Source organism: Amblyraja radiata, chromosome 23, assembly GCF_010909765.2.
Source record: "Amblyraja radiata isolate CabotCenter1 chromosome 23, sAmbRad1.1.pri, whole genome shotgun sequence".
Classification (NCBI taxonomy): domain Eukaryota; kingdom Metazoa; phylum Chordata; class Chondrichthyes; order Rajiformes; family Rajidae; genus Amblyraja; species Amblyraja radiata.
The window spans coordinates 2551513-2579272 of NC_045978.1; the positions used below are offsets into that span (position 1 = coordinate 2551513).

Here is a 27760-nt window from a genome sequence, read left to right on the forward strand (position 1 = left end):
TGGGAACATTCTTCCCCCGGTCACAAGGATTTGAATGTAAGATCAAGTTGATGCGAGGAATTAATTTAAGCACGGGCAGCGGGTAGAACTGCTGCCTCACACCAACAGAGGCACAGGTTTGATCCTGACCACAATTGTAATCAGATTGTCTTTCTATGTTTCTATGGCTGGTTAGCACGCAACAAAAAGCTTTTCACTGTACCTTGGTACACATGACAACAAACTAAACTGAAGCTTTCAACCATTTCACCTTTGGTACCGTCAACGTGCGTGTGTGTGTGTGTGTGTGTGTGTGTGTGTGTGTGTGTGTGTGCTGTGGTGTGTGTGTGTGTGTGCGTGTGCTGAGGTGTGTGTGTGTGCGTGTGCTGAGGTGTGTGTGTGTGTGTGCGTGTGTGTGTGTATGTGTGTGCGTGTGCTGTGGTGTGTGTGTTTGAGTGTGTGCTGTGGTGTGTGTGTGTGTGTGTGTGTGTGTGTGTGTGTGTGTGTGTGTGTGTGTGTGCGTGTGCTGTGGTGTGTGTGTGTGTGTGTGAGTGTGTGCTGTGGTGTGTGTGTGTGTGTGTGAGTGTGTGCTGTGGTGTGTGTGTGAGTGTGTGCTGTGGTGCGTGTGTGTGTGTGAGTGTGTGTGTGTGTGAGTGTGTGTGTGTGTGTGGGTGTGTACCGCTCCACTTCCTGAAGCCGATCACTATCTCCAATGTCTTGCCACCAGCTCAGGAGGTTCTCAATCTCCTTCCTAATGAGCAGCAAGATAAAATGGACCTGCGTAGGTGCAGTGCGCCTGGCTGGACACGGTGGAGGGGAGATGGGAGGGGATATGTGTTTAATTGTATCTTCGTATCGAGTCCACACACAAGATTAGAAGTTGTTCAGACAGAGCCGAACACACTTCTCGGCATCTGCGTACAACTTTGTTGCCTTCCACCACAGTGAAGAATACTGTGGTGGATGTTTGTGTTAAATTCTATAGTGTGTTGTGTGTTATTTTTAAGTGTATCGCTGCTGGCAAATTCATTTCACTGCACCTTCGGGTGCATGTGACGAATAAAATTGACTTTGACAATGGTGTCTGTCTTGTCGCTTCTTGTGCGCGGTGGTGGAAAGATCGGTGGAAACAGGGCCGCGATCGACGTGAGCACTCCTTCCTCGACCCCTTTAATCATACCAAAAGCTACAGACGGCTTGAGAAGTGACCGTTACCTGGGTCCGAGTCACACGGTTTCAACGCTACCACAAATGTAAATTTTCAACGTTTCACAATCAGTGGCCACTTTTGAAACAGTCGACACAAGCATTTAAACCAAACTGGTTCAACATTTGATATTATATTCCACACAAATTTCTATTTAAGAGTAACACTCTCTCCAGAACCTAAAATTCACCTTGAAGGTGGCACACAGGTTCAAGTGAGAATGCATTTAATGTTTAAACCTGCAATTGGATTAAATTGGCTTCTGGGCCTAAACTGCTCCGCGATATAATTTAATTACAGGTTTGGTTATTTGTTAACAGTTTGGTTCATTCTCTGTGTGGGAGAAATAATTCAAGCACTTGTATAAATAATGGTGCTTGATGTAATATTGCTGTAACCTGCAGCTTGGGGCAACTTATTACTGATTTGGAACAATTGATTCTAAAACTAGAGTTAAAATTCTGAATGTTTTCATGCATCGGGTCTCATCCGGCCTAGTCAGCCCGAAGTAACACGATCTTTTTGCTGAAACATTAACTGCTGAAGGAACTCAGCGGGTCAGGCAGCGGCTGTGGAGAGAATAACAATTGACAATGGACAATAGGTGCAGGAGTAGGCCATTCGGCCCTTCGTGCCTGCACCGCCATTCAATGTGATCATGGATGATCATCCCCAATCAGTACCCCGTTCCTGCCTTCTCCCCATATCCCCTGACTCCGCTATCTTTAAGAGCCCTAACTAGCTCTCTCTTGAAAGTGTCCAGAGAACCGGCCTCCACCGCCCTCTGAGGCAGAGAATTCCACAGACTCACAACTCTCTGGGTGAAAAAGTGTTTCCTCATCTCCGTTCTAAATGGCTTACCCCTTATTCTTAAACTGTGGCCCCTGGTTCTGGACTCCCCCAAAACATCGGGAACATGTTTCCTGCCTCTAGCGTGTCCAAATGGACAAATGACTTTTTGAGTTGGCATCTTTCTTCAGCCTGTGGAGGAGTCTTGACCCAAAAAGGTTGTCTTACCATTCCTCCCCACAGATGCTGCCTGACCTACTGAGTTCCTCCAGCATTTTGTGTTTTGTTCAAGATCCCAGCATCTGCAGTCACTTGTGTCCCCACATTATACACAGTGAGGGTTTGATGCCAATTTATATTTACGATACGTTTTACTTGACTAGAATGAGATTTTCCAGATTGTCTTTGAAAAACACCACTGCAAATGTCAATATTTCAAAAAAATATGCTTCAAATTATTAACTGAGTGATCAAGATATTATGTGCAGGAAGGAACTGCAGATGCTGGTTTAAACCGAAGATAGACACAAAATGCTGGAGTAACTCAGCGGGACAGGCAGCATCTCCAGAGAAAAGGAATAGAAGACGTTTTGAAGGATATGACAAAAATCTTAAAAAAACCCAAAAAAACAGTTCTCATGCAGAAACTACAGAAGGCAGTGGAGGCCAATTCACTGGATGTATTCAAGAGAGTTAGATAGGGCTCTTAAAGATAGCGGATTCAGGGGATATGGGGAAAAAGCAGGAACAGGGTACTGATTCTGGATGATCAGCTGGTTTGACGGGCTGAATGGCCTACTCCTGCACCTACTTTCCGCTGTTGATAAAGTGCAGTTAAAAGGCAATTGTTTTGTAAACATTTTCTGTTGCAAGCTTTCGCTATCTGCAAAATCAGCTGTTGTGGTTTTATGGACAGGGGAAGCTTGTAGTTTAGACACAGCACTGGGGGGGGGAGGGGGAGGGAGTGACCACAGGAACTTGCACCCTCCCCCACACTGCTCACTGCACGCGCCTGTGTACTTACACCAACATCCATGGAGCGTCTGGTGTGTCGATGCCTGTCTATCTCTGCAATAACATCATGCAAATGTCTTCCTTCAACATTAGAAATGACTAACATTTTTACCAATGGCACGCTCAGCCCGTCGAGCCAGCTGATCATCCAGAATCAGGACCCTGTCCCTGCTTTTTCCCCCAATCCCTCGATTCCGTTAGCCCTAAGAGCTGTATCTAAAGGGCCTGTGCCACTTGGGCGTCATTTGCCCGACATCATTTAGCAGCAGTAGAGTTGCTGCCTCACAGCGCTAGAGACCCGGGTTCCATCCTGGCCACGGGCGCTGTCTGTACGGAGTTTGCACGTTCTCCCTGTGTGACCTGTGTGGGTTTTCTGCGGGCGCACCGGTTTCCTCCCACACTCCAAAGGCGCACAGGTTTGTAAGTTAATTGGATCCTGTAAAATTGTAAATTGTCCCTAAATGTGTGTGTAGGATAGTTCTAGTGCGCGGGGATCGCTGGTCGTTGCATGGGCGGAAATCGCTTTCAAAACAAGGGGGGGGGGGGGGGGAAACACAACGAGGCCTGACATCTAGGACAGTGGTCGGCAACCACGGGCCGAATCCAGCCCGTAACACAAAATCGTCCGGCCCGCAGGCGTATTATTTGTCAATTAGTTTTCGCAACCTGGGCACAAAACATGGGGGGGGGGGGAGGGGCAGCTTTTTGTGTCAATACTATCCTATATTCTTTTACCTTTTGAGCAACTCGACTTAATTGACTGAAGCACATTGGGGCGAAGAATGGAACGTGGATGTGTGGAGAGTGGCTTCAGTTCGGGTGACAGGATGGCGTACCGACACATCTCAAAAGCTAAATGACTTTATTTTATTGCCAGCAATTTGTCACATATATTTATTAAAGGTTTGCGTGTCTGGCTCTTTTTACGACTGCATGAAAAAAACACAGGTGAGAACTAACATGATGAATGGCATGGATTTAAAAAAATGCCAAAGATATTATTCCAAGCCCCTCCACCAGGATGTCCAGTCACATGAGTGGTTCACAAATTCATGCAAATATTTCCTTTAATGATTCACCAACCTCATGCGGGAAGTTTTCAGAAAGGGGAACTATATACAAATGTATTTTAGGGAATACCTGATATCAATCTCGGGGTCTTTAGGGAAATATACCTGGCACGCAGCATGGGAGCACGAGGCTGGGGAATGGCACAGGACAAGGATGCAGCATCCCTCACAGTCCCCCCCCCCCCCCCCACACCGACATGTCTGGGTTTATTACAGGTACACACCTTCATCACACACAGAGTATTGAGGAGCACAGAATCACCAGGAGAATAGACAGTGTGTCTTTCTGCACTATTATTGTTTGTTTAATGTGTGTGCATGCGCATATATACACACACGCACACACACACACACACACACACACACACACACACACACGTACACACACACACACACACATACACACACATACACACACACACACACACACACGTATACACACACATGTACACACACACACACACACACACACACGTATACACACACACACACACGTATACACACACACGTATACACACACACACACACACACACGTATACACACACACGTATACACACACACACACACACACACGTATACACACACACACACACGTATACACACACACGTACACACACGTATATACACACACACACACACACACACACACACACACACACACACACACATATACACACACACTAACACATTGAACATTTTTTTCTCGTTTATTGTGAGAAACAGAGATTTAATAGAAACCTGGAGGGAGGGGGGGAGAGGGGGAGAGGGGGGGAGAGGGGGAGAGGGGGGAGAGGGGGAGAGGGGGGGAGAGGGGGGAGAGGGGGAGAGGGGGGGAGAGGGGGAGAGGGGGAGAGGGGGAGAGGGGGAGAGGATTCAATAGAAACCTCAGGGGCAACTTTTTCACTCAGAGGGTGGTGGGTTTATGGAACGAGCTGCCAGAGGAGGTAGTTGAGACGGGTGCTATGACACCATTATTGAGACATTTGGACAAGTACATGGATGGGAAGGTTTCGGGATATGAGCGAATACGGACAAATGGGACCAGTGTAGATGGGGCATTATGGTCGGCATGGAATAGTTGGGCTGAAGGGCCTGTTTCCGTGCTGTGTGTCGTCGGCCCTAGATTCTCTATTCTATATTTAAAAAATCGCTCTGCACAATGTATGCAAATGACAAGTCGTGAGACATTTGGGCGTAAATGGTCCCTGTTGGAAACTAGCACAAATGACTGACTTGATCAGGCAGGAGCTGCTGAGAGTTTAGACTTGAATGGTTTGACAAGGGTCTTTTTTTGGAACCACGGTTCGTAAGCAGGTGCAGCTTCTATCTTTAACATTAAGAACAATAATGAGACCAACACAGACTCGAAATAGGGCAATACCTTCCTGGGACACAGCTATAGTAGTATTCGACACAGATTGCTGCTGTGACATAGATTTAGATACCGTTGATAAGACGACAAACTGTGAATATTAGAATTTAGAGTTACAGCGTGGAAACAGGCCCTTCAGCCCACCGACTCACCGGATGCACCAGCAGTATCAGACACACTTGGGACAATTTTTTACCACAGCCAGTTAATCAACAAACCTGCGCCTCTTTAGGGTGTGGGAGGAAACCGGAGCACCTGGGGAAAACCCACGCGGCCACAGGGAGAACGTGCAAACTCCACACAGACAGACAGACACCAGAGGTCTGACGTTGAAACATATAAGATTGTTAAGGGCTTGGACACGCTAGAGGCAGGAAACATGTTCCCAATGTTGGGAGGGTCCAGAACCAGGGGTCAAAGTTTAAGAATAAGGGGTAAGCCATTTAGAACGGAGACGAGGAAACACTTTTTCTCACAGAGAGTTGTGAGTCTGTGGAATTCTCTGCCTCAGAGGGCGGTGGAGGCAGGTTCTCTGGATGCTTTCAAGAGAGAGCTAGATAGGGCTCTTAAAGATAGCGGAGTCAGGGGATATGGGGAGAAGGCAGGAACGGGGTACTGATCGGGGATGATCAGCCATGATCACATTGAATGATGGTGCTAGCTCGAAGGGCCGAATGGCCTACTCCTGCACCTATTGTCTATTGTCTATTACATCGTCAAAATATTCCAGAAGATTAGTCAAGCATGATTCCCCCTTCGTAAATCCATGCTGACTCGGACCGATCCTGTTACTGCTATCCAAATGTTCGGCTATCTTATCTTTTATAATTGACTCCAGTAACTTCCCCACCACCGATGTCAGGCTAACTGGTCTATAATTCCCAGTTTTCTCTCTCCCGTCTTTCTTAAAAAGTGGGATAACGTTAGCTACCCTCCAATCCCCAGGAACTGATCCTGAGTCTATAGAATAAAATGATCACCAATGCATCCACGATTTCTAGATCCACTTCCTTAAGTGCCCTGGGATGCAGACCATCAGGCCCTGGGGATTTATCAGCCTTCAGTCCCATCAGCCTATCCAACACCATTTCCTGCCTAATGTGGATTTCCTTCAGCTCCTCCGTCACCCCAGATCCTCTGGTCACTAGTACATCAGCAATCCAGGCACACGTCCTACCTTTGGACATTAACTCCGTGATGATGTAGATGGGCTCCTCCTTGGTCACCACTGCGTTGAGCCGTACCAGCTTGTCGTGCTGTAGAGCCTTCATCAGATTAGCCTCCATCAGGAAAGCCTCCACTGACATTGTTCCTGGCTTCATGGTCTTCACTGCCACCTTGGTGTGGTTTTTGAATGTCGCTGAAATAAAGAGGTTTATACTGTATAATTAGCCTCTTAAATTTCATCTTTTAAAAATATTATGACTACAAATTGATTAATTGGTGAATTAAAAACATCACTCCACATGGGTAGGTTCAGCAGTCCCTATTTCAGCTACAATTATGCTTTTATTTGTTGTATAGTTTATTTAATTATTGCTCTGTGTACTGAGGTACAGTGAAAAGCTTTCTCGTTGTGAAGATACTACACATGATTATAACCAACCTGATCTCCCGGTGGCTCAGCACTTCAACTCCCCCTCCCATTCCCAATCCAACCTTTCTGTCCTGGGCCTCCTCCATGGCCAGAGTGAGTCCCAACGTAAATTGGAGGAGCAGCACCTCATATTTCGCTTGGGCAGTTTACACCCCAGCGGTATGAACATTGACTTCTCCAATTTCAGGTGGTCCCTACTTTCTCCTCCCCTTCTCAGCTCTCCCTCAGCCCACTGGCTCCACCTCTTCCTTTGTTCTTCCCCCACCCTCACATCAGTCTGAAGAAAGGTCTCGACCCGAAACGTTGCCTATTACCCCCAGTGGTATGAACATTGACTTCTCTAATTTTTAGATAGCCCTTGCTTTCTCCCTCCTTCCCCCCCCCCACCTTCCCAGCTCTCCCACAAAGCCTACTGTCTCCACCTCTTCCTTTCTTTATCCCCCCCCCCCCCCCCCCCCGACACCAGTCTGATCCCGACCTGAAACGTCACCAATTCCTTCTCTCCATAGATGCTGCCTCACCCGCTGAGTTTCCCCAGCATTTTTTGTCTACCGATGATTACAATCGAACTGTCCACAGTTTACAGATACAGGGTCAAGGAATAATGTTTAGTGCAAGATAAAGTCCAGTAAAGTCCGATTAAAGATAATCCGAGGGTCTTCATGAGGTAGATTTGTAGCTCAGGACCGTTCGCTAGTTGGTGATAGGATGGTTCGGTTGCCTGATAACAGCTGGGAAAAACTGTCCCTGAATCTGGAGGTGTGCGTTTTCACACTTCTGTACCTCTTGCCCGATGGGAGAGGGGGAAAGAGGGAGTGGCCGGGGTGTGACTGGTCCTTGATGATGCTGCTGGCCTTGCCGAGGCAGCGTGAGGTGTAGATGGAGTCATAGAAACATAGAAAATAGGTGCAGGAGTAGGCCATTCGGCCCTTCGAGGCCATTCAATATGATCATGGTTGATCATCCAACTCAGTATCCTGTACCTGCCTTCTCTCCATACCCCCTGATCCCTTTAGCCACAAGGGCCACATCTAACTCCCTCTTAAATATAGCCAATGAACTGGCCTCAACTACCTTCTGTAGCAGAGAATTCCAGAGATTCACCACTCTCTGCGTGAAAAATGTTTTTCTCTTCTCGGTCCTAAAAGACTTCCCTCTTATCCTTAAACTGTGACCCCTTGTTCTGGACTTCCCCAACATCGGGAACAACAGGGAGTCGATGGAAGGGAGGTTGGTTTGTGTGATGGCCTGGGCTGCGTCCACATTTTGCCATATTTTACAAATCGTGACAGGAAATACTTCAAACCAAAGATGGGGAATGACATTTTAAGAAGAATAATTTATTCGTATTGGGCGGGTGCAATCCAACTTCAGAAGTCTTTAATAGAAAACCTGTTCTGCCTGCACAGAGGACGCTGGCAAGGCCAATGTTTACCTTACTCTAATGACATAGTTCAGTTAGAAAGACAAATACAGATAATATTCAATGTTTAATAAAATCCCCAGGAGTCAACAGGTTGTGATTCTCAAACAGTGTTCCTGATGTTGGGGGAGTCCAGAACCAAGGGCCACACAGTTTAAGAATAAAGGGTAAGCTATTTAGAACGGAGATGAGGAAACACTTTTTCTCACAGAGAGTTGTGAGTCTGTGGAATTCTCTGCCTCAGTGGAGGCCGATTCTCTGGATACTTTCAAGAGAGAGCTAGATAGGGTTAAAGATAGCGGGGTCAGGGGATATGGGGAGAAGGCAGGAACAGGGTACCGATTGGGGATTATCAGCCATGACCATATTGAATGGCGGTGCTGTCTCGAAGGGCCGAATGGCCTACTCCTGCACCTATTGTCTATTGTCTAACAGAAAAGATAGACTGGAGACACAGTGAAATTCAGATGTTGGAATCTTGAGCAAAACACAGAGTGCTGGAGGAACTCAGAAGGCCAGCAGTTGAACCATAGCTCTCTAAACCTTTGCTAGTCATTTATCTGTCCAAATGTCTCTTAAATATTCAAAAGCACACAAAGTGCAGGAGTATCTCAGTGGGTCAGGAGGCATCCCTGGAGAACATGGATAGGTGACAGGTTCAGACAGGTACATGGATCGGACAGGGCTATGAGGTCAAACACAGGCAGGTGGGACTAGTGTCGATGGGGCATGTTGGCAAGTGTGGGCTGAAGACTCTATGACTCGGTGACGTTTCGGGTTGGGACCTTTCTACAGACTTGTGTCCGAAGAAGAGTCTCGACCAAAAACATCACCTGTCCATGTTCTCCAGGGATGCTGCCTGACCTGGTGAGTTACTCCAGCAGTTTGTGTCCTTTGGTGTATTAACCTGCATCCACGTCTGTCAAATGTCGCTGTTGTACCTGCCTCAACTATTTCCAGGTGAGAGGGTACATGACAGGAAGAGAACAAAACAGACATGTGGCTATAATCATAATGCCGCCATCAGTGAGTGGGCAACGGGAGAGGAAGGGAACAGGAGAACCAGGGAACTACAGGCGCTGGAATCTTGCAGAGAACATAACGCTGTACATGTAACTGGAGGAAGGAAGACAAAAATGCTGGAGAAACTCAGCGGGTGAGGCAGCATCTGTGGAGCAAAGGAATAGGTGACGTTTCGGGTCGCGACCCTTCTTCAGATTGATGGGGGGGTGGGAAGAAGAAAGGAAGAGGCGGAGGCAGTGGGCTGTGGGAGAGCTGGGGAGGGGAGGGGAAGGATGGAGAAAGCAAGGACTACCTGAAATTGGAGAAGTCAATGTTCATACCGCTGGGGTGTAAACTACCCAAGCGAAATATGAGGTGCTGCTCCTCCAATTTGCGGTGGGACTCACTCTGGCCATGGAGGAGGCCCAGGACAGAAAGGTCAGATTCTGAATGGGAGGGGGAGTTGAAGTGCTGAGTCAGTGTGTGGTGGTGACGATGGGGATGGTGAGAGTCGTAGAGAGGCGAGTTGTGCAAGATGCCACGTTTACCCAGAGGAGATCCACAGATAGACACAAAATGCTGGAGTAACTCAGCGGGACAGGCAGCATCTCTGGAGAGAAGGAATGGGTGACGTTTCGGGTCGAGACCCTTCTTCAGAACCACAGGTGCCAGCCAGCTGTGTGATGGAACAGTCATGTGTGAAGAGGGGGGGGGGGGGGGGTCCCCAGCATCGAGGCGAGGATGGAACTGGTTCTGACCGGTAGTATCATAATCAGTAGTAAAGAAAGCAAATCATTGCTAGCATTTATTTAGAGAGGGCTTGTATACAAATACAGGGATGTAATGCTTAGGCTCTATAAAAAGCTGCTGGTCAGGCTGCATTTGGAATATAATGAGCAATTTTGGGCACCATATCTGAGGAAGGATGTGCTGGCTCTGGAGAGGGTCACGAATGATCCCAGGAATTACAGGAACTATCCCAGGAATGAGTGAGTTAACATATGATGAGCGTTTGTTGACACTGGGCCTGTACTCGCTGGAGTTTAGAAGCATGGGGGGGGGGGGGGGGGGGGGGACCTCATTGAAACATACAGAATAATGAAAGGCTTGGATAGAGTGGATGTGGAGAGGATGTTTCCACTAGTGGGAGTATCTAGGACTAGAGGTCATAGCCTCAGAATTAAAGGATGTTCTTTTAGGAAGGAGATGAGGAGGAATTTCTTTAGCCAGAGGGTGGTGAATCTATGGAATTATTTGCCATAGAAGGCTGTGGAGGCCAAGTCAGTGGATATATTTAAGGTAGAGATAGATATATTCTTGATCAGTACGGGTGTCAGAGGTTATGGGGAGAAGGCAGGAGAATGGGGTTAGGAGGGAGAAATAGATCAGCCATGGTTGTCGACTCGGGTCGAGACTCTTCTCGACCCAAAAGGTCACCTATTCCTCCTCTCCAGAGATGCTGCCTGTCCCGCTGAGTTACTCCAGCTTTTTGTGTCTATCTTCGGTTTTAAACCAGCATTTGCAGTTAGGAGGGAGAGATAGATCAGCCATGATTGAATGGGGGGAGTAGACTTGATGGGCCGAATGGCCTAACTCTCCTATCACTTATGACCTGGCGATGCCAGCGAGTGCCGCTCATCACCAGACCCACGGTCACGGCAGAATGGAATGTGATCTCAGATTGTCAACAGTGCTGATGAGTTTCAGACAACAACCAGGGAAAGGTAATGATTTTATGTCAGAATAGAAAAAGGGACTTTGAGCTTCAGTCTTCATCGAACACAGAACAGAACAAGTGTTTAAGAAGGAACCGCAGATGCTGGAAAATCGAAGGTAGACAAAAGTGCTGGAGGAACTCAGCGGGTGCAGCAGCATCTATGGAGCGAAGGAAATAGGCAACGTTTCGCGCCGAATGGGAACCGTTTCAGGAAATAGGCAACGTTTCGGGCTGAAACCCTTTGGGTTTCGACCCGAAACGTTGCCTATTTCCTTCGCTCCATAGATGCTGCTGTGCCCGCTGAGTTTCTCCAGCACTTTTGTCTATCTGCAGTTGCTTCCCCCTTCCGCAAGGAAAGCTGGAAGCTTGGCGATGATTTACATCAACGCCGGAGTTTGTGATAATGAAAGGCGAGGTTATTCGCAGCTGAGGAAGCGAAATTGGATGGTCAACAGTTTTGTGAGAATAAGCTTATCGGAACAGATTGTGAGTTTCACAGACAAAGCAAGTGTAGAGAGGTCAAACGGAACGTCCAGAGCGAAGGCAGGACTTTATCTGACCACTAAAATCCGTTTAACAGCTAAAACAGTTTAAGGATAAGGGGTCGGCCATTTAGGACTGAGACGAGGAAAAACTTTTTCACCCAGAGAGTTGTGAATCTGTGGAATTCTCTGCCACAGAAGGCAGTGGAGGCCGGTTCACTGCATGTAATCAAGAGAGAGTTAGATTGAGTTCTTAGAGGTAATGGAATCAAGGGATATGGGGAGAAAGCAGGAACGGGGTACTGATTCTGGATGATCAGCCATGATCACATTGAATGGCGGTGCTGGCTCGAAGGGCCGAATGGTCAACTCCTGCACCTATTCTATGTTTCTATGTAAAATCCAGAGGCTCTTGGCATTAATGGCCGGATAAAACTGCCGACAGGAGGCTTGAACCAGAACATTTTCACTGAGGAGATGCTGTTACTGAGGCAAGGCAAAACCTCTTACAGACTACACGTGGTAAAAGGTGTCGGAATGAACTGCAGATGCTGGTTTAAATCCAAGGTTTGTGTCTGAAGAAGGGTCTCGACCCAAAACAATAGACAATAGACAATAGGTGCAAGAGTAGGCCATTCGGCCCTTCGAGCCAGCACCGCCATTCAATATGATCATGGCTGATCATCCCCAATCAGTACCCCTTCTCCCCATATCCCCCGACTCCGCTATTTTTAAGAGCCCTATCTAGCTCTCTCTTGAAAGTATCCAGAGAACCTGCCTCCACTGGCAGAGAATTCCACGGACTCACCACTCTCTGTGTGAAAAAGTGTTTCCTCGTCTCCGTTCTAAATGGCTTACCCCTTATTCTTAAACTGTGTGGCCCCTGGTTCTGGACTCCGCCAACACCGGGAACATGTTTCCTGCCTCTAGCGTGTCCAAACCCTTAACAATCTTAAATGTTTCATAAGTGAAACGTCAGCTATTCCTTCCCTCCATAGATGCTGCCTCTTCCCCGCTGAGTTACTCCAGCATCTTGTGTCTGAGCTTGGTACATGCGGTAAAAGCCTGGGTTCAATAGTACACCCTCCCTCCGCAAACCCAAGCCGTGTGTGAATGGAGGAAGGCTCACAAGGTTATCCTGGAAGCATTAAACATAGTTCAGCAAATGTAACCACCGTCTGATAAAAGACACAAGGAACTGCAGATACTGGTTTACAAAAAAAGATACATAGTGCTAGAGTAACTCAGCGGAGGTGGACAAAAGTGCTGGAGAAACTCAGCGGGTGCAGCAGCATCTATGGAGCGAAGGAAATAGGCAACGTTTCGGGCCGAAACCCTTCTTCAGACTGATGTGGGTGGGGGGGGGAAGGGGGGGAGCGGGGAGAAGAAAGAAGAAAGGAAGAGGAGGAGCCCGAGGGCTGAGGGAGAGCTGAGAAGGGGAGGAGACAGCAAGGGCCACCGGAAATTGGAGAAGTCAATGTTTATGCCGCTAGGGTGCAGACTGCCCAGGCGGAATATGAGGTGCTGCTCCTCCAATTTCCGCTGGTGCTCACTCTGGCCATGGAGGAGGCCCAGGACGGAAAGGTCGGATTCGGTATCTCAGCGGATCTCTGGAGAAGATGGATAGGTGACTTTCCGGGTCAGGACACCTCTTCTGCCTCCAGCGTCATGGTCACCCTGACCTGAAATGGAGCTTTACACAAAGCGAGCTGTGATGCAACATGATAAATGATATCAGGAACTTGTGGTAAAGTTAGAGTCATCTTGCGATCCAACCTGTTCCAATGACACTGGAGCCACCAATGGAACAATCATGGTCCCCCCCCCATAAATACCAAGTTGCATGTCCCATAATTCAATCAACGTTTAGGTACAAGTTTAAAAGAAAGTCCTTTGAAGAAGATTAAAGGGGGCACAGTGGCACAGCGGTAGAGTTGCTGCCTCACATCGTTCTAGGGTCCCGACCCGAAACGCCGCCTATTTCCTTCGCTCCCTAGATGCTGCCTCACCCGCTGAGTTTCTCCAGCATTTTTGTCTACCTTCGTTCTAGTGCTGTCTGTTTCATCCTGACTATGGGTGCTGTCCGTACGGAGTTTGCACGAGCTATCCCGTGGGTTTCTCCGGGTGCTCCGGTTTTCATCCCACACTTCAAGGACGTACATACAGGTTTGTAGGTTAATTGGCTTCTGTAAACTGTGTCGGGCGGTGCGAGTGTACGGGGTGATCGCTGGCCGGCGCGGACTCGGTGGGCCGAAGGGACCCGTTTCCGCGCTGTAACTGTGAAGTCTAAAGCCTTAGAATAAAGGGGAGGTCATTTAAGACTGAGGTGAGAAAAAACTTTTTCACCCAGAGAGTTGTGAATTTGTGGAATTCCCTGCCACAGAGGGCAGTGGAGGCCAAGTCACTGGATGGATTTAAGAGAGAGTTAGATAGAGCTCTAGGGGCTAGTGGAATCAAGGGATATGGGGAGAAGGCAGGCACGGGTTATTGATAGGGGAGCCATGATCACAATGAATGGCGGTGCTGGCTCGAAGGGCCGAATGGCCTCCTCCTGCACCTATTTTCTATGTTTCTATGTTTAGTGTAGTAGAGTGAAAATGAGACTCACCCAGCCACACTTCTCCAAACTGCCCAGCTCCGAGCTTCTTCTCCAATCGGAGGGACTCCCTCGGGATCTCCCAGGCATCTTTCTCCCACGGTTTCTCTGGTTTCTCACTCAGGCAGGCCTTTGTCAGCTTCTGGCACAAGCCATCCCCTATGTCTGGTCATTGAGGGGGAAAGCAATGTCAGCTGGTAATCGTGGATCTCGTGTTGAGAATAGACCAGAACTATATCATCATCTGTGACTAATTGATCTTCAAACTGATGAGGACCGGAGGAAAGCATTAGCACACATGACACTCACATGATGTGCGGAGGGAGAGCTTTGGTCTTTATTACCCTTTTGCCACTAGTTATATGTCCTGCATTCAACAATTTGATACAGTTCGTCAAAAATTCTCACTGGATGCTGGTATTTTATATTCGCTTTCTCTGTTGCAATCAAAGACCTTCCCCACCCCCGGTCATCTCTCCTCTGCCCCTCTCCCATCGGGCAGAAGATACAGAAGCTGCAGGTGTGTACCACCAGACTAAGGAACAGATTCACCCCCTCCATTATTAGGCTTCTAAATGGTCCTTCCATATTCAGTACAGCACGGAATGGCAACTGAAAGGCCGGTCTCACTAGGCGATTCATTTAGGCGACTGCGACAATGGAATTCACCGAAGTCAGCACCAGCGACAACTTACGTCATCTAGCGACAATCTACGACAGCACCTACGTCAGGAGAAGACGAGCTACGACAAGCCCAACGGTCGCCGACTGTCGCCGAAAGGTTTTGAACATTTCAAAATCCAGTGGCGACCAGAAAAACGCTACGGCTATTTGGGCGACTGAGGAGACGACTCACGACCGTACAGGCGACACCCCGGCGACCATGTGGCGACAGCCTAGTCGCCTGTAGTCGCCTAAGTGGGACAGGCCCTTAACCAATAATTCCTTTCTTTCCCGTCCCCTCCCACCCATATTCCTTCCTCAGGCTCCACATTACGCTCTCCTTCACTCACCACCTTTTGATTTCCTCCCATTTACTTTGTCCACCCATCTGCTAACCACCTCTCCTGTATCCACCTATCACTTGCCTTGATTTGTCTCAGTCCAACCTCTCTTCCAGCTTTCTCCTCCCCTGCAGCACTCAGTCTGAAGGGTCCTGATCCAAAACGTCACCGATCCATGATCTCCGGAGATGCTGCCTCGACCTGCCTCTGTCTGGGCATCTACCCACAAATCCACTGAGTCTTGCAGTTATCTGGACCACACATCTTCCTATCCTGCCTCTTGCAGGGACTTGTCGCTAACTCACTGTTTCTCCATCTCTACCTCGAGATGAGGCTTTCCACTCTGGGACAACTGAGAAGACCTCAGTTCGTTCATAAACAGGGTTTCCACTGTAACATCTGATAACGGTCCACTACTGGTTTTCAGGCACCCTGGTTCCAGAGCATTTCTGGATGTTCCGTTTTGCCGGACCCAACCAAGAGGTCACCAAGAGGTTCAACGGTACCAGAATGTTCCGCCAAGGCAGCCGAGGGGGACGAGATACCAGCCCGCAAAGTCGGCCGTGGGAACGGATCTGCCAGCTCCGGCCTGGCCAGAGTTCCGGAGCGCCGGCCACATGGGGCAAATTCCACCCGCCGATTGAAACATATAAGATTATTAAGGGTTTGGACACGCTAGAGGCAGGAAACATGTTCCCGTTGTTGGGGGAGTCCAGAACCAGGGGCCACAGTTTAAGAATAAGGGGTAAGCCATTTAGAACGGAGACGAGGAAACACTTTTTCTCACAGAGAGTTGTGAGTCTGTGGAATTCTCTGCCTCAGAGGGCGGTGGAGGCCGGTTCTCTGGATGCTTTCAAGAGAGAGCTAGATAGGGCTCTTAAAGATAGCGGAGTCAGGGGATATGGGGAGAAGGCAGGAACAGGGTACTGATTGTGGATGATCATCCATGATCACATTGAATGGCGGTGCTGGCTCGAAGGGCTGAATGGCCTACTCCTGCACCTATTGTCTATTGATCGGCCGCGAAAGTCCCGATGAGGTCGGGAACGGCCGCCTCACCCAGCCTAGGGGACACATTTTCGGGGAGACTTCGGGGGGGGGGGGGGGGGGGGGGGGGATACTCTGGTAATTGCTCTGGTAATTTTGTCCGGATTGAAGGCGGTACAGATTTATGGCAAATGCCGGAAAATTAGTATCGGACTTATATTTACCAACGCACCGTTAATTAAATAACACCATCGTGTCCAGGTTGCTGAGAGGCGACTATTTCAGACGTATCTCCCTGTGAGTGTAAAACGTTATCCCACAGAACAGCCCGATGTAACGAGACTGCTTTACCGCACAACAAACACTCACGCTTGTAATGATTGACGAGTTCGTTCAGGTCGGTGAAGGTGATTCGGGGCGAGATGTAAAAACCGCCGTTGTCCAGGGTACGGATCTTGTAATGTTTCACCGTTTCGCCATTCGCTGGATCGTAATCTCGAACAGAGAGAGAATAACTCCCTAATGCACACACACACACACACACACACAGGGAGAGATGTTAGCGTCCAATAAAACTAAATAAAACTCAATTACCATACCCAATAATATCATCAAAGCAACCTTCTGTATATCGAATAGTTAAGGGCCTGGATAGAGTGGATGTGGAGAGGATGCTTCCACCAGTGGGGGAGTCTAGGGCCAGAGGGCACAGCCTCAGAATTCAAGGACGTTCCTTTAGGAAGGAGATGAGGAGAAATTTCCTTAGTCAGAGGGTGGTGAATCTGTGGAGGCCAAATCAATGGATATTTTTAAGGCAGAGATAGGTTCTTGATTAGTGCGGGTGTCAGGGGTTATGGGGAGAAGGCAGGAGAATGGGGTTAGGGGAAAGAGATAGATCAGGCATGAATGAATGGCAGAGTAGACTTGATGGGCCGAATGGCCTAATTCTGCTCCCATCACAAAAAAAAATGATATAGTTGTCCATCACTAAATATTTTAACCAAGTTGTGAGTGATTTCCCTCCATATCTCCACTCTGAGAATATCTCTTCCAAATTAAGGCCTTATAACAATAGGCAGTGTACAAACGCCCAAACTTGTAAAGTTTATTCTATTAATGTTAAAAAAAATTACACTTGGGAGTAAAGGAATTAGGCATTTGAATTGATTAAAGGATGCAGTAGGAAACAGGCCCTTCAGGCCACTGAGTCCACACCGACCATCGATCACCTGTTTACCCCAGTTCTATGCTATCCCACGTTCTCATCCACTCCATACAAACTGGGGGCGATTTACAGAAGCCAATTAACCTTCACACCCGCACGTCTTTGGGACGTCGGAGGTATCTGGAGGAAACCCACGCGGTCACAGGGAGAACGTGCAAACTCCACGCAGACAGCAGCAGAGGTCAGGATCGAACCTCTGGCACTGTGAGGCAGCAACTCTACCTACGACTCCAGATGTCCCTTCCTGCTGAGTTACTCCAGCATTGTGTGTCTTACTCCAGATGATTTGTTCTACAGTGTTACTGCCCCTTAAGATGGTGAAATATCCCTGGGAACCGACATGCCACAGTTACTACGACTCCTCACCTTTGGTTGTTTCACTGTCTCGGATCATAAATGAGCCAAGTTTATTTCCCGATGCCAGAAGTTGTCGCTCTGCATCCTTTCGACTGACACCCTTGAAGAACCAGCTTGAATAGAAATACACAGAACATGGGTTAGTTCGAGGAGTTCATCTTCACTGCTTCTTTTTGGACTCTTTAGTACATTCAAACGTACCTTCATTTGATGAAATGGAAGTGTGTGTGTGTGTGTGTCTTATGTGTCTGTCTGTGTGTGCGTGTGCGTGTGTGTGTGTGTGCGTGTGTGCGTGTGTGTGTCTTATGTGTCTGTCTGTGTGTGCGTGTGCGTGTGTGTGTGTGTGTGTGTGTGTGTGTGTGGGCATGTGCGTGTGTGTGTGTGTGTGTGTGTGGGCGTGTGTGCGTGTGCGTGTGTGCGTGTGTGTGTGTGTGTGTGTGTGCATGTGTGTGTGTGTGGGCATGTGCGTGTGTGTATGTGTGTGTGTGTGTGTGTGGGCGTGTGTGCGTGTGTGTGGGCGTGTGTGCGTGTGTGTGTGTGTGTGTGTGCATGTGTGTGTGTGTGTACGACCACATTTTTTTCTTCAAGATCCGTAACCGAGTAGGCAGAGGTGAGCTGCCTTCTTGATGTGACATTTAGTTTAGGTTAGTTTAGAGATACTGCATGGAAACAGGCCCTTCGGCCCACCGAGTCCGTGCCGACCATCAATCACCCGCTCACACTAGTTCTATGTTATCCCACTTTCTCATCCACTCCCCGCACACCCGGGGCAGTTTACACAGGGCCAATTTGCCCACAAACCCGCACGGATTTAGAACGTAGGAGGAAACTGGAGCAACTGGAGGAAGCACACGCAGTCATAGGGAGAACCTGCTAACTCCACACAGACAGCACCCAAGGTCAGAGTATACAAGCCCAGCCGCTCCATTCTCTCAGCATATGACAGTCCCAGCATTAACCAGGAATTAACCTTGTGAACCTACGCTGCACTCCCTCAATAGCAACAATGTCCTTCCTCAAATTAGGGGACCAAAACTGCACACAATACTCCAGGTTGATTCCATACCACAAACCAACTACTTTGGAGAAAATATCACCTGTGGGAAAAATAATCGTGGAACCTGCCTCTAACCACCTTAAGTTATAAATGCAAACATTTCATGAGTTTATGAATAAGTTTATTGGCCAAGTATTCACATACAAGGAATTTGCCTTGGTGCTCCGCCCGCAAGTGGCAACATGACACACAGGGACAATTTCATGGATACTTACTCTTCAGTTTCCAGTGAGTTAACTTTGGCGAAATAGTTACTTGGAATGTAACCTTCCTGTTTGGTTGCTAAAGATAATCCCAGCCACCACTCATCTTGTCTAAAACAAAAAAGAAAGACATTTCAACGAGCCTGGTTGATTTGTGCGTTTACCACGTACAATGCTGCTGGATGTCACCTCACATGAGCATCTCATGAAGCAGCGGAAAAAAGGACCCAAAGTATTGGAGTAACTCAGCGGGTCAGGCAGCATCTCTGGATCGAAGGGTCCCGACCCGAAACGTCGCCTATCCATGTTCTCAAAGATGTTGCCTGACCTGCTGAGTTACTCCAGCACTCTGTGTCCTTTTTCCCTGTCACCATAATTCCTTTGTGTGGGAACTTTATTGATCCTCATCGATACACTTCAAGCATTAGTTATCCACCTTTGTGGCAGCAACAATTTGTTGAGACGTCTATCTGAGTTAATGCTCGTCTATCTATCACAATGGAACAAATCAGTACTGCACAATGTAAGTCAAGATTAAATTCAGGGGTTTGGGGTATAAACTCTGAATATTGCACAGTTTTGTGTGTGCTAAAGGGGCTGTCCCACTTGGGCGACCTAATTGGCGAGTTTAGAAGAGTTTAGGAGAGTTTGAAAAAGAGTCATGTTGAAGACCTCCTTCAACTATGTTGAAGACCAGCTACGACTAGTTATGACTAGCTACGACCAACTCCGGGAAAATTGGACACCGAATAGTGGAGGGTGAAGACGACCTCCTTCGACTGTGATGAAGACTGAAGACTATCTACGACTGACCTCGATTACCTACGACTAACATACCGACCTACTACGACTAAACCTATGAGTAAAAAAAGTATCAATTTTTTTCCATGGCGACCTTTTTTTACTGTCGAGCATTTTTCAACATGTTGAAAAATACGCCGCGATCTAGCTGAAGCCTCGAGTACGCGGGGACCACTCTCGAGCATGAAGGGGAGTTACAAAGACCTCCTACGACCTCGTGTCGACCATGCTGCGAGTATGAGTCGAGGGCAAACTCGCCAGAACTCGCGGATTAGGTCGCCCAAGTGTGACAGCCCCTTAACATGATTTCTTGCTAATCTTTGCCATGCATCAGGGGAAAGTGTATATTTCTCTCACTTATAGCCTCAATGGATAAAGGAGCATCATTGTTTATGCTAGCAAGCATATTCATTGTTAGACTAAATCTATGTGGCTCGAACTTTGCTACCATTTTGTCTACAAACATAATTTATGAATTGTTCCCATCTATGTTTCTTTGTAGATGAAGCCGTGCCGGTACACATGATGAATATATTGTTAAGAGGCGTGACTGGGCAGTAACCTACCGCCAAGAGAATTACTGGCACAGGTCCACCACTGATGTCCCTGCACCCTTGGTTCCAGAGGGTGGGAAATATGACCCGCCGATCAGCTGCAGAAGTCGAGATCTCCCGCCTCACCTGGCCTAGGCGTCACATTTTCAGGGGGGCTTCTGTGATTTCAAGTCGGTCCTGTAATTTTGTTCGAACCACCAGCTGCTAGATAATCGGTGGTGGATGTGTACCTATCAGGGGCGGAAAACCCGGGGGGGGGGGGGGGGCAGAGGGGACACGTACCCCCCATGTTTTGAGAGGTGGGGGACATCCCCCCCAAGTTTTTGTGATCCCGATTTTAAAATCTCCGTTTTTAGTGCTGGATTGAGCCTTCGAAGCCTCACGTGTGTGTGAGTGTGAGCGCATGCGCACGTGGCCGCCAAAACATTGTGTCCCCCCGTCCCCTCCATGTTTTGCTAGCGAGTTCCGCTCTTGGTACCTATTATTCCCCACACAGCTCCCCTCCCGCCCATCCACCTCAGTCAGGGTGAACATCAAGGCCGGACAACTCTTACTCACTGCGAGATCACTTTGACCTTCTCTCCTTTCTTGAAACTCAAATCTCCTTCGTGGATCCCGTCGTAGTCATAAAGAGCCACGACTACCATGTCATCGGTTCCTGCAAGGGTGAAGAGTTCAATCAATTCCCCTCCGTGAGACACAGGACCTTTAAGTTAGTCACATTCAGCCTCTCGTTACAATCAGAATTGTGAGCGATCATGCCTGGCAGATGCAAGAGCAAAGGATCATATTCCTAGCCCGGCCGAACACACGTTTACAGATCCTGCTCGCAAACCAGGAGATCATCAGTCATGGGAGCAGAATTAGGCCATTCAGCCCATCGAGTCTGTTCCGCCATTCAACCACGGCTGATGTGTTTTTCCCTCTCATTCTCCTGTCGTTTCCCCGTACACTTTGACACCCTTTCCAATCAAGAATCTGTCAATCTCCGTTTTAAAAATACCCAATGACATTACCCAGTGAGTGCAGATATTAGCCACGGTTTATAAGCAGCACGAGCCCGCAGCAGTGGGGGTGTCTCCACCACAACTTGCTGCATTCACTCGCTTTGGTATCTTTGTGGTTATCTACGATCAAAAATAAAATCTCTAGATAAAGGGAGTTTTTCCACACAGAGTTGTGAGTGTGTGGAATTCTCTGCCTCAGAGGGCGGTGGAGGCCGGTTCTCTGGATACTTTCAAGAGAGAGCTAGATAGGGCTCTTAAGGATAGCGGAGTCAGGGGATATGGGGAGAAGGCAGGAACGGGGTACTGATTGTGGATGATCAGCCATGATCACATTGAATGGCGGTGCTGGCTCGAAGGGCCGAATGGCCCACTCCTGCGCCTATTGTCTATTGAGTGGAGGAGTCTTACTTTAGATTTTAGAGATACAGTGCCGAAACAGGCCCTTCGGCCCACCGAGTCCGTGCTGGCCAGCGATCACCTCGTACACAAGCACTACCCTACACACTGGGGACAATTTATAATTTACAGAAGCCAATTAGCCTCCAAACCTGTAGGTCTATAGAGTGCGGGAAGAAACTGGAGCAGCCGGAGAAAACACACGGTTACAGGGAGAACACACAAACTCCGTACTACCCGCTGCGCCACCGTGCCGCCCTATTCAGTCACATATAACTGGGTTTCTCAGTCACATATAAACTTGGGTAGTTTACACCTCAGCGGTATGAACATTGACTTCTCCAATTTCAGATAGTCCCTGCTTTCTCCCTCCTTCCCCTCCCCTTCCCAGCTCTCCCACAGTCCACTGTCTCCGCTTTATCCTTTCATCTCCCCGCTCCCCCCCCCTCAGATACAGATACAGCAACTAATGGGTCTGTTGTTTTTGATCAGACTCCAGCCTAGTAAGGCAGCCAAAAATGCTGAAGAAACTCAGCGGGTGAGGCAGCATCTATGGAACGAAGGAATAGGTGACGTTTCAGTCTGAAGAAGGGTCTCGACCCGAAACGTCACCTATTCCTTCGCTCCATAGATGCTGCCTCGCCCGCTGAGTTTCTCCAGCATTTTTGTCTACCTTCGATTGTTCCAGCATCTGCAGTTCTTTCATAAACATACAACTTGGGCATCAGTTTTATGAAGATTAGACTCCACCGGCAAAATAGTACAAGAAAGTTTGGTAGAAACTGGTGACATTCTCATGGCATCTCACCAACGACTTCTTAGACTTATTGATTATTTGTTAGTATTTTGAATCCAAGCTGTCAAACACAGAGTTAACACACAGGGTCCACACAAAGTGATCGATTGACCAATGGTCAGAACAGTAATGACATCATTAATCGAGGAGTGCATGTCCAGTGACATTGGCACCTAATGTGACTGCATTAAACCAGAGACAGATAAAACCAGGAATTAGGATTTCATACATACCTCCTGAAGATGAATTATTGGTGGATAGAACATTATTTGAGATCTAAAGAAAAAGAAAATGTCATCAGTATAAAAATATCCAGTTGTTTTAGTACAGGTTTGAAGTCTGTCATAATACGTTTTCATATTTGATCCACATATTTCCACAACTATTTCGTATTAAGATTCTATGAAAGCACTCAGAATGAACACAAAGGCGGGGTGAATAAAATACTACCATGGATGTAGTTATTGCAATGGAGATATACTCCACATACGCCCCATTTTCCCAGCCCTTATTTCAATTTAAGGTAATTTCTTCAACCCACGGTTTTTGCTCATACAAAATGGGCAAACGTTTTGGTTCAAAGTACAAAGAACCGCCCAACAAGTTGAAACAGAAGACAATAGACAATAGGTGCAGGAGTAGGCCATTCGGCCCTTCGAGCCAGCACCGCCATTCAAGGTGATCATGGCTGATCATCCCCAATCAGTACCCCGTTCCTGCCTTCTCCCCATATCCCCTGACTCCGCTATTTTTAAGAGCCCTATCCAGCTCTCTCTTGAAAGCAACCGGAGAACCGGCCTCCGCCGCCCTCTGAGGCAGAGAATTCCACAGACTCACCACTCTCTGTGTGAAAAAGTGTTTCCTCGTCTCCGTTCTAAATGGCTTACCCCTTATTCTTAAACTGTGGCCCCTGGTTCTGGACTCTCCCAACATTGGGAACATGTTTCCTGTCTCTAGCATGTCCAAACCCTTAATAATCTTATATGTTTCAATGAGATACCCTCTCATCCTTCTAAACTCCAGAGTATACAAGCCCAGCCGCTACATTCTCAGCATATGACAGTCCCGCCATCCTGGGAATTAACCTTGTAAACCTACGCTGCACTCCCTCAATAGCAAGAATGTCCTTCCTCAAATTAGGGGACCAACACTGCACACAATACTCCAGGTGTGGTGTCACCAGGGCCCTGTACAACTGCAGAAGGACCTCTTTGCTCCTATACTCGACTCCTCTTGTTATGAAGGCCAACATGCCATTCGAAGAACATGAGTTGAATTGAACAAAAAGGCACGATCAATTAAAATAATTCCGACCCAAGGGTCCTGACCCCAAACATCACCTATCTATGGGGTATCCAGTGATGCTGCCTGACCCACTGAGTTAAGGGCCTGTCCCACTTATGCAAGTTTTTCCGGAGACTTGCCGGCACCTGTCATAGTCGCAGCAGGTGGCCGAAGGTTTTCAACATGTTGAAAATCCAGCGGCGACCAGAAAAAGGTACGACACTTTGGGCGACTACTCACGACCACACAGGCGTCGGTGACATGAAGGAGCGGAGATAAAGGGGAAATGGGGACCCAGGAGTGGGAGATGAGTGTTTGGAGGAGGGGAAAGGAGCATGGGAGCTGGGGGGGAGGGGTGGGGACAAGCTTGGCAAGTGATAGGTGGATACAGGTAATAACTGCAGATGCTGCAAGTGCAGGAGTAACCCAGTGGGCCAGGCAGCATCTCCGGAGAACATGGGTGGGTGATATTTCGGTTCGGGACCCTTCCTAAGACACACGGATGGGTGGGGAAGGTGACTCGAAGGGCCGAATGGCCTACTCCTGCACCTATTGTCTATTGCGACAAAGACACACATACAGAGTGTACATACTTACATACAAAGGGTACAGAGAAGATTCATGAGGATGTTGCCAGGACTAGAGGGTCCGAGCTATAGGGAGAGGTTGAGTAGGCTGGGTCTCTGTGCCTTGGCGGGCAGGAGGATGAGGGGGGGGGGGGGGGGGGTGGATCTTATAGAGCTGTATAAGATCATGAGAGGAATAGATTGGGTAGATGCACAGTCTCTCTTGCCCAGAGTTGGTGAATCGAGGACAAAAGGTTTAAGGTGAAGGGGAAAAGAATTAATAAGAATTTGAGGGGTAACTTTTTCACACAAAGGGTGGTGGGTGTATGGAACAAGTTGCCAGAGGAGGTAGTTGAGGCTGGGACTATCCCAACATTTAAGAAACAGTTAGATAGGTACATGGTGAGGACAGGTTTGGAGGGATATGGACCAAACGCAGGCAGGTGGGACTAGTGTGGCTGGGACTTGTTGGCCAGTGTGGGCAAGTTGGGCCGAAGGGCCTGTTTCCATACTCTGTGACTCTAGACATACGCACACACAATTCATATGGCATTGGCGTTCATTAAAACAAATAATATTCTCTGGAAGATTTGAGTAGAGGTTCGTTTTTTTGAACAGTTGAAGAATGACCATAGATAATATTTTTATTCTTACTTACAGGATTGTTGGGTCTTGTGGGGTCTTTCACATAAAGAGCTGTTTGAGATTTGCCTACAGGATCATGTACGCTTTTTTCTTGCAAGTCCACAGAGTCTTTCGATTTGGCACAACCCATGCTTCTGAAAATACATTTTAAGAAAATATTTTCGTTTAAGATATCGGCCAAAAGAAGATGATAGCCTCATCAGTACACTGGCGGCCAATGTCAACTCACAAGAAACCATTCACTGTAGTTCCAACATTATTGTAGCCCAATAACTTGTGGCTGCAAGGCTTAAACTGGCAGAAGGACAGACGCACCAACATCAGCGTATTGGAGAAAGCCAACATGACCAGCATTACCACCACAGTAATGCAGCAGCGACTTCCATGGACTGGACATGTCAACCCCATGTACAACACACGTCTCCCTAAACACATCCTGTACTGTCAATTGAAGGAAGGTCGGCGATCCCCCAGCGGGCCAAAGAAACGCTTCAAGGACAACAGCAAGAACAGTCTGAAGAAATCAGAATCAGAATCACTTTATTCACCAAGTATGTTTTACAACATACGAGGAATTTCATTGGCCAGGTTAGTCATACAATTAAAAGCAACAGATCACTTCAAAAACACATTTTAACATGAACATCCACCACAGTGACTCCTACACATTCCTCACTGTGATGAAAGGCGAAATAAAGTTCAAGTCCTTCCTTTTGTTCTTCCTCGGTCATGGGCCTCAAGCCCCCGTTGACGGGACGATCTTGACTCCAGTAGCCGGTGACGTTCGGGCCCTCCGCGTTGAGGCGATCAAGCTCCCGCATCGGGGGGATGTCAGCTCCCCCGCGCCGGGTGATCGAACCTCGCGTCGGGGCTGGTCGAGCCTTCCGCGGCGTTGGAGCTCCCAACTCAGCCTCTCCCGAGACTGCGAGCTCTCGGTGTTAAAGTCCGCGGTGGTCGCGGTGGGAGCGATCCCAGGCAAGGGATCCGCTCCGATGTTAAGTCCCGCCCCGCGGTGAGGCTCACGACGGTCCGAGTAGGCCTCCAGCTCCATCGATGGTAGGCCGTAAAGCCCGGAGAATGTGATCCGAAACTTGATCACATCTCCGGGGAGGCTAAGTAATTAAGTAAGTAAGTAAGTAAGTTTATTGGCCAATTATTCACATACAAGGAATTTGCCTTGGTGCTCTGCCCACAAGTAACAACATGACATACAGTGACAGTTACGAATGACTCAGAAAACACTAAACATTAATAATAATAATAAAACATTAATGATAAAACACCATTGATCAAGCACGTGAACCAACAAAATACCAGATCAAAGGGAGGCTACAGATTTTTGGCTGTTAAGTAGAGCAACTACTCGTGGATAAAAACTGTGTTTATATCTGGCTGTGGCAGCTTTGACAATCCGGAGTCGCCTTCCAGAGGGAAGTGATTCAAAGAGTTTGTGGCCAGGGTGAGAGGGGTCAGAGATGATCTTGCCCGCTCACTTCCTGGCCCTGGCAGTGTACAGTTCATCAATGGAGGGAAGGTTGCAGCCAATAACCTTCTCCGCTGATCGGACGATTCGCTGCAACCTCCAGGTATCGTGCTTGGTGGCTGAGCCAAACCTGAAAGAACCTGAAAGAAAGTTTCCCCCAATCCCCTCCCCCACACAAAACAAACCGAGCGACATTAAAACACACTTTCAACAAACGCTAAAAATTAAAAAAAAAGATGAAAAAACGAACAGACTGCCGGCAGGGCAGCTTTCACCCCCGGCACCCCTGGTGGTATCCACATCACATCGAGCAACTGGGAGCACATTGCACTGGACAGGCGCTCCTGGAGGAAATCCGTGCGGGAAGGAGCTGCACGTCACGATATGGAACGACGGCGTGTCGCAGAGACAAAGCGACAGCACCGTAACGAGAGAGAGAGAGAAGGGGGCTCGATGACTACCAACCACCGCCCACGTTGCACCAAAGCGCGTGCATCGCGGATCGGCCTCTACAGAGATCTGCAGACCCACAAGTAGACGACCCTATGGAGAGGAGAGGACAGTCTTTTCGAGTGACGGCTGATTGAATTGAATACCTTTATTGTCATTCAGACTTTAAGGTCTGAACGAAATTTCGTGCCTGCAGTCATACATGCAATAAAAAACAACAATAAACACAAATTAACATCCACCACAGTGTATCCTCCAAGCACCTCCTCACTGTGGTGGAGGCAAAAATCTTAGGGTTACTGTCTCTTCCCTCCTCTTCTCCCTCTGCGCTGAGGCGATACCCCACCGGGCGATGGCACAAACAGTCCCGCGGCTCACCGAACCCCGCGAACGGGCCGGCTCAAACACCGCGGCCCGGGGTGGTCGAAGCTGCCGCCCTCCAGTCCAGCGGACGCAGCCGCTGGCCCACGGCTCAACCCTGGACTCAGGTCGCCGCCGCCAGAACGCCATCCCAGCCACCGGAGCACGGTTCCAGCCCCGAGCCGGATCGCCCTCACGTGAGTGCCGTTCCACCCTCGAGCTGGGCCACTCCGACGGGAGTGCCGTTCCACCCTCGGGCTGGGCCACTCCGACGGGAGCGTCACAGCCCCTCACGAGAGAGTCTCAGCCCCTCGTCAGGCCGCCCTCACGGGAGCG

General features: G+C 48.4%; 1 protein-coding gene across 2 annotated transcripts in view; it reads right to left on the reverse strand.

Moving 5' to 3' along the window:
- hck (HCK proto-oncogene, Src family tyrosine kinase) overlaps window positions 1–27760 on the reverse strand; it is a 75011-nt gene that overhangs the window by 16659 nt on the left and 30592 nt on the right. The window contains exons 2-9 of one of the 2 annotated variants that reach the window (XM_033041342.1): window positions 25145–25265; window positions 22870–22912; window positions 20996–21095; window positions 19095–19193; window positions 17832–17935; window positions 16610–16759; window positions 14262–14414; window positions 6610–6792 (exon numbers count right to left, since the gene is read on the reverse strand). In XM_033041342.1, the coding sequence (XP_032897233.1) occupies window positions 6610–6792; window positions 14262–14414; window positions 16610–16759; window positions 17832–17935; window positions 19095–19193; window positions 20996–21095; window positions 22870–22912; window positions 25145–25261 (949 nt within the window). In that variant the 5' untranslated portion in view covers window positions 25262–25265. The remainder of the gene's footprint in view (window positions 1–6609; window positions 6793–14261; window positions 14415–16609; window positions 16760–17831; window positions 17936–19094; window positions 19194–20995; window positions 21096–22869; window positions 22913–25144; window positions 25266–27760) is intronic. The other variant, XM_033041341.1, reaches the window with a different exon arrangement.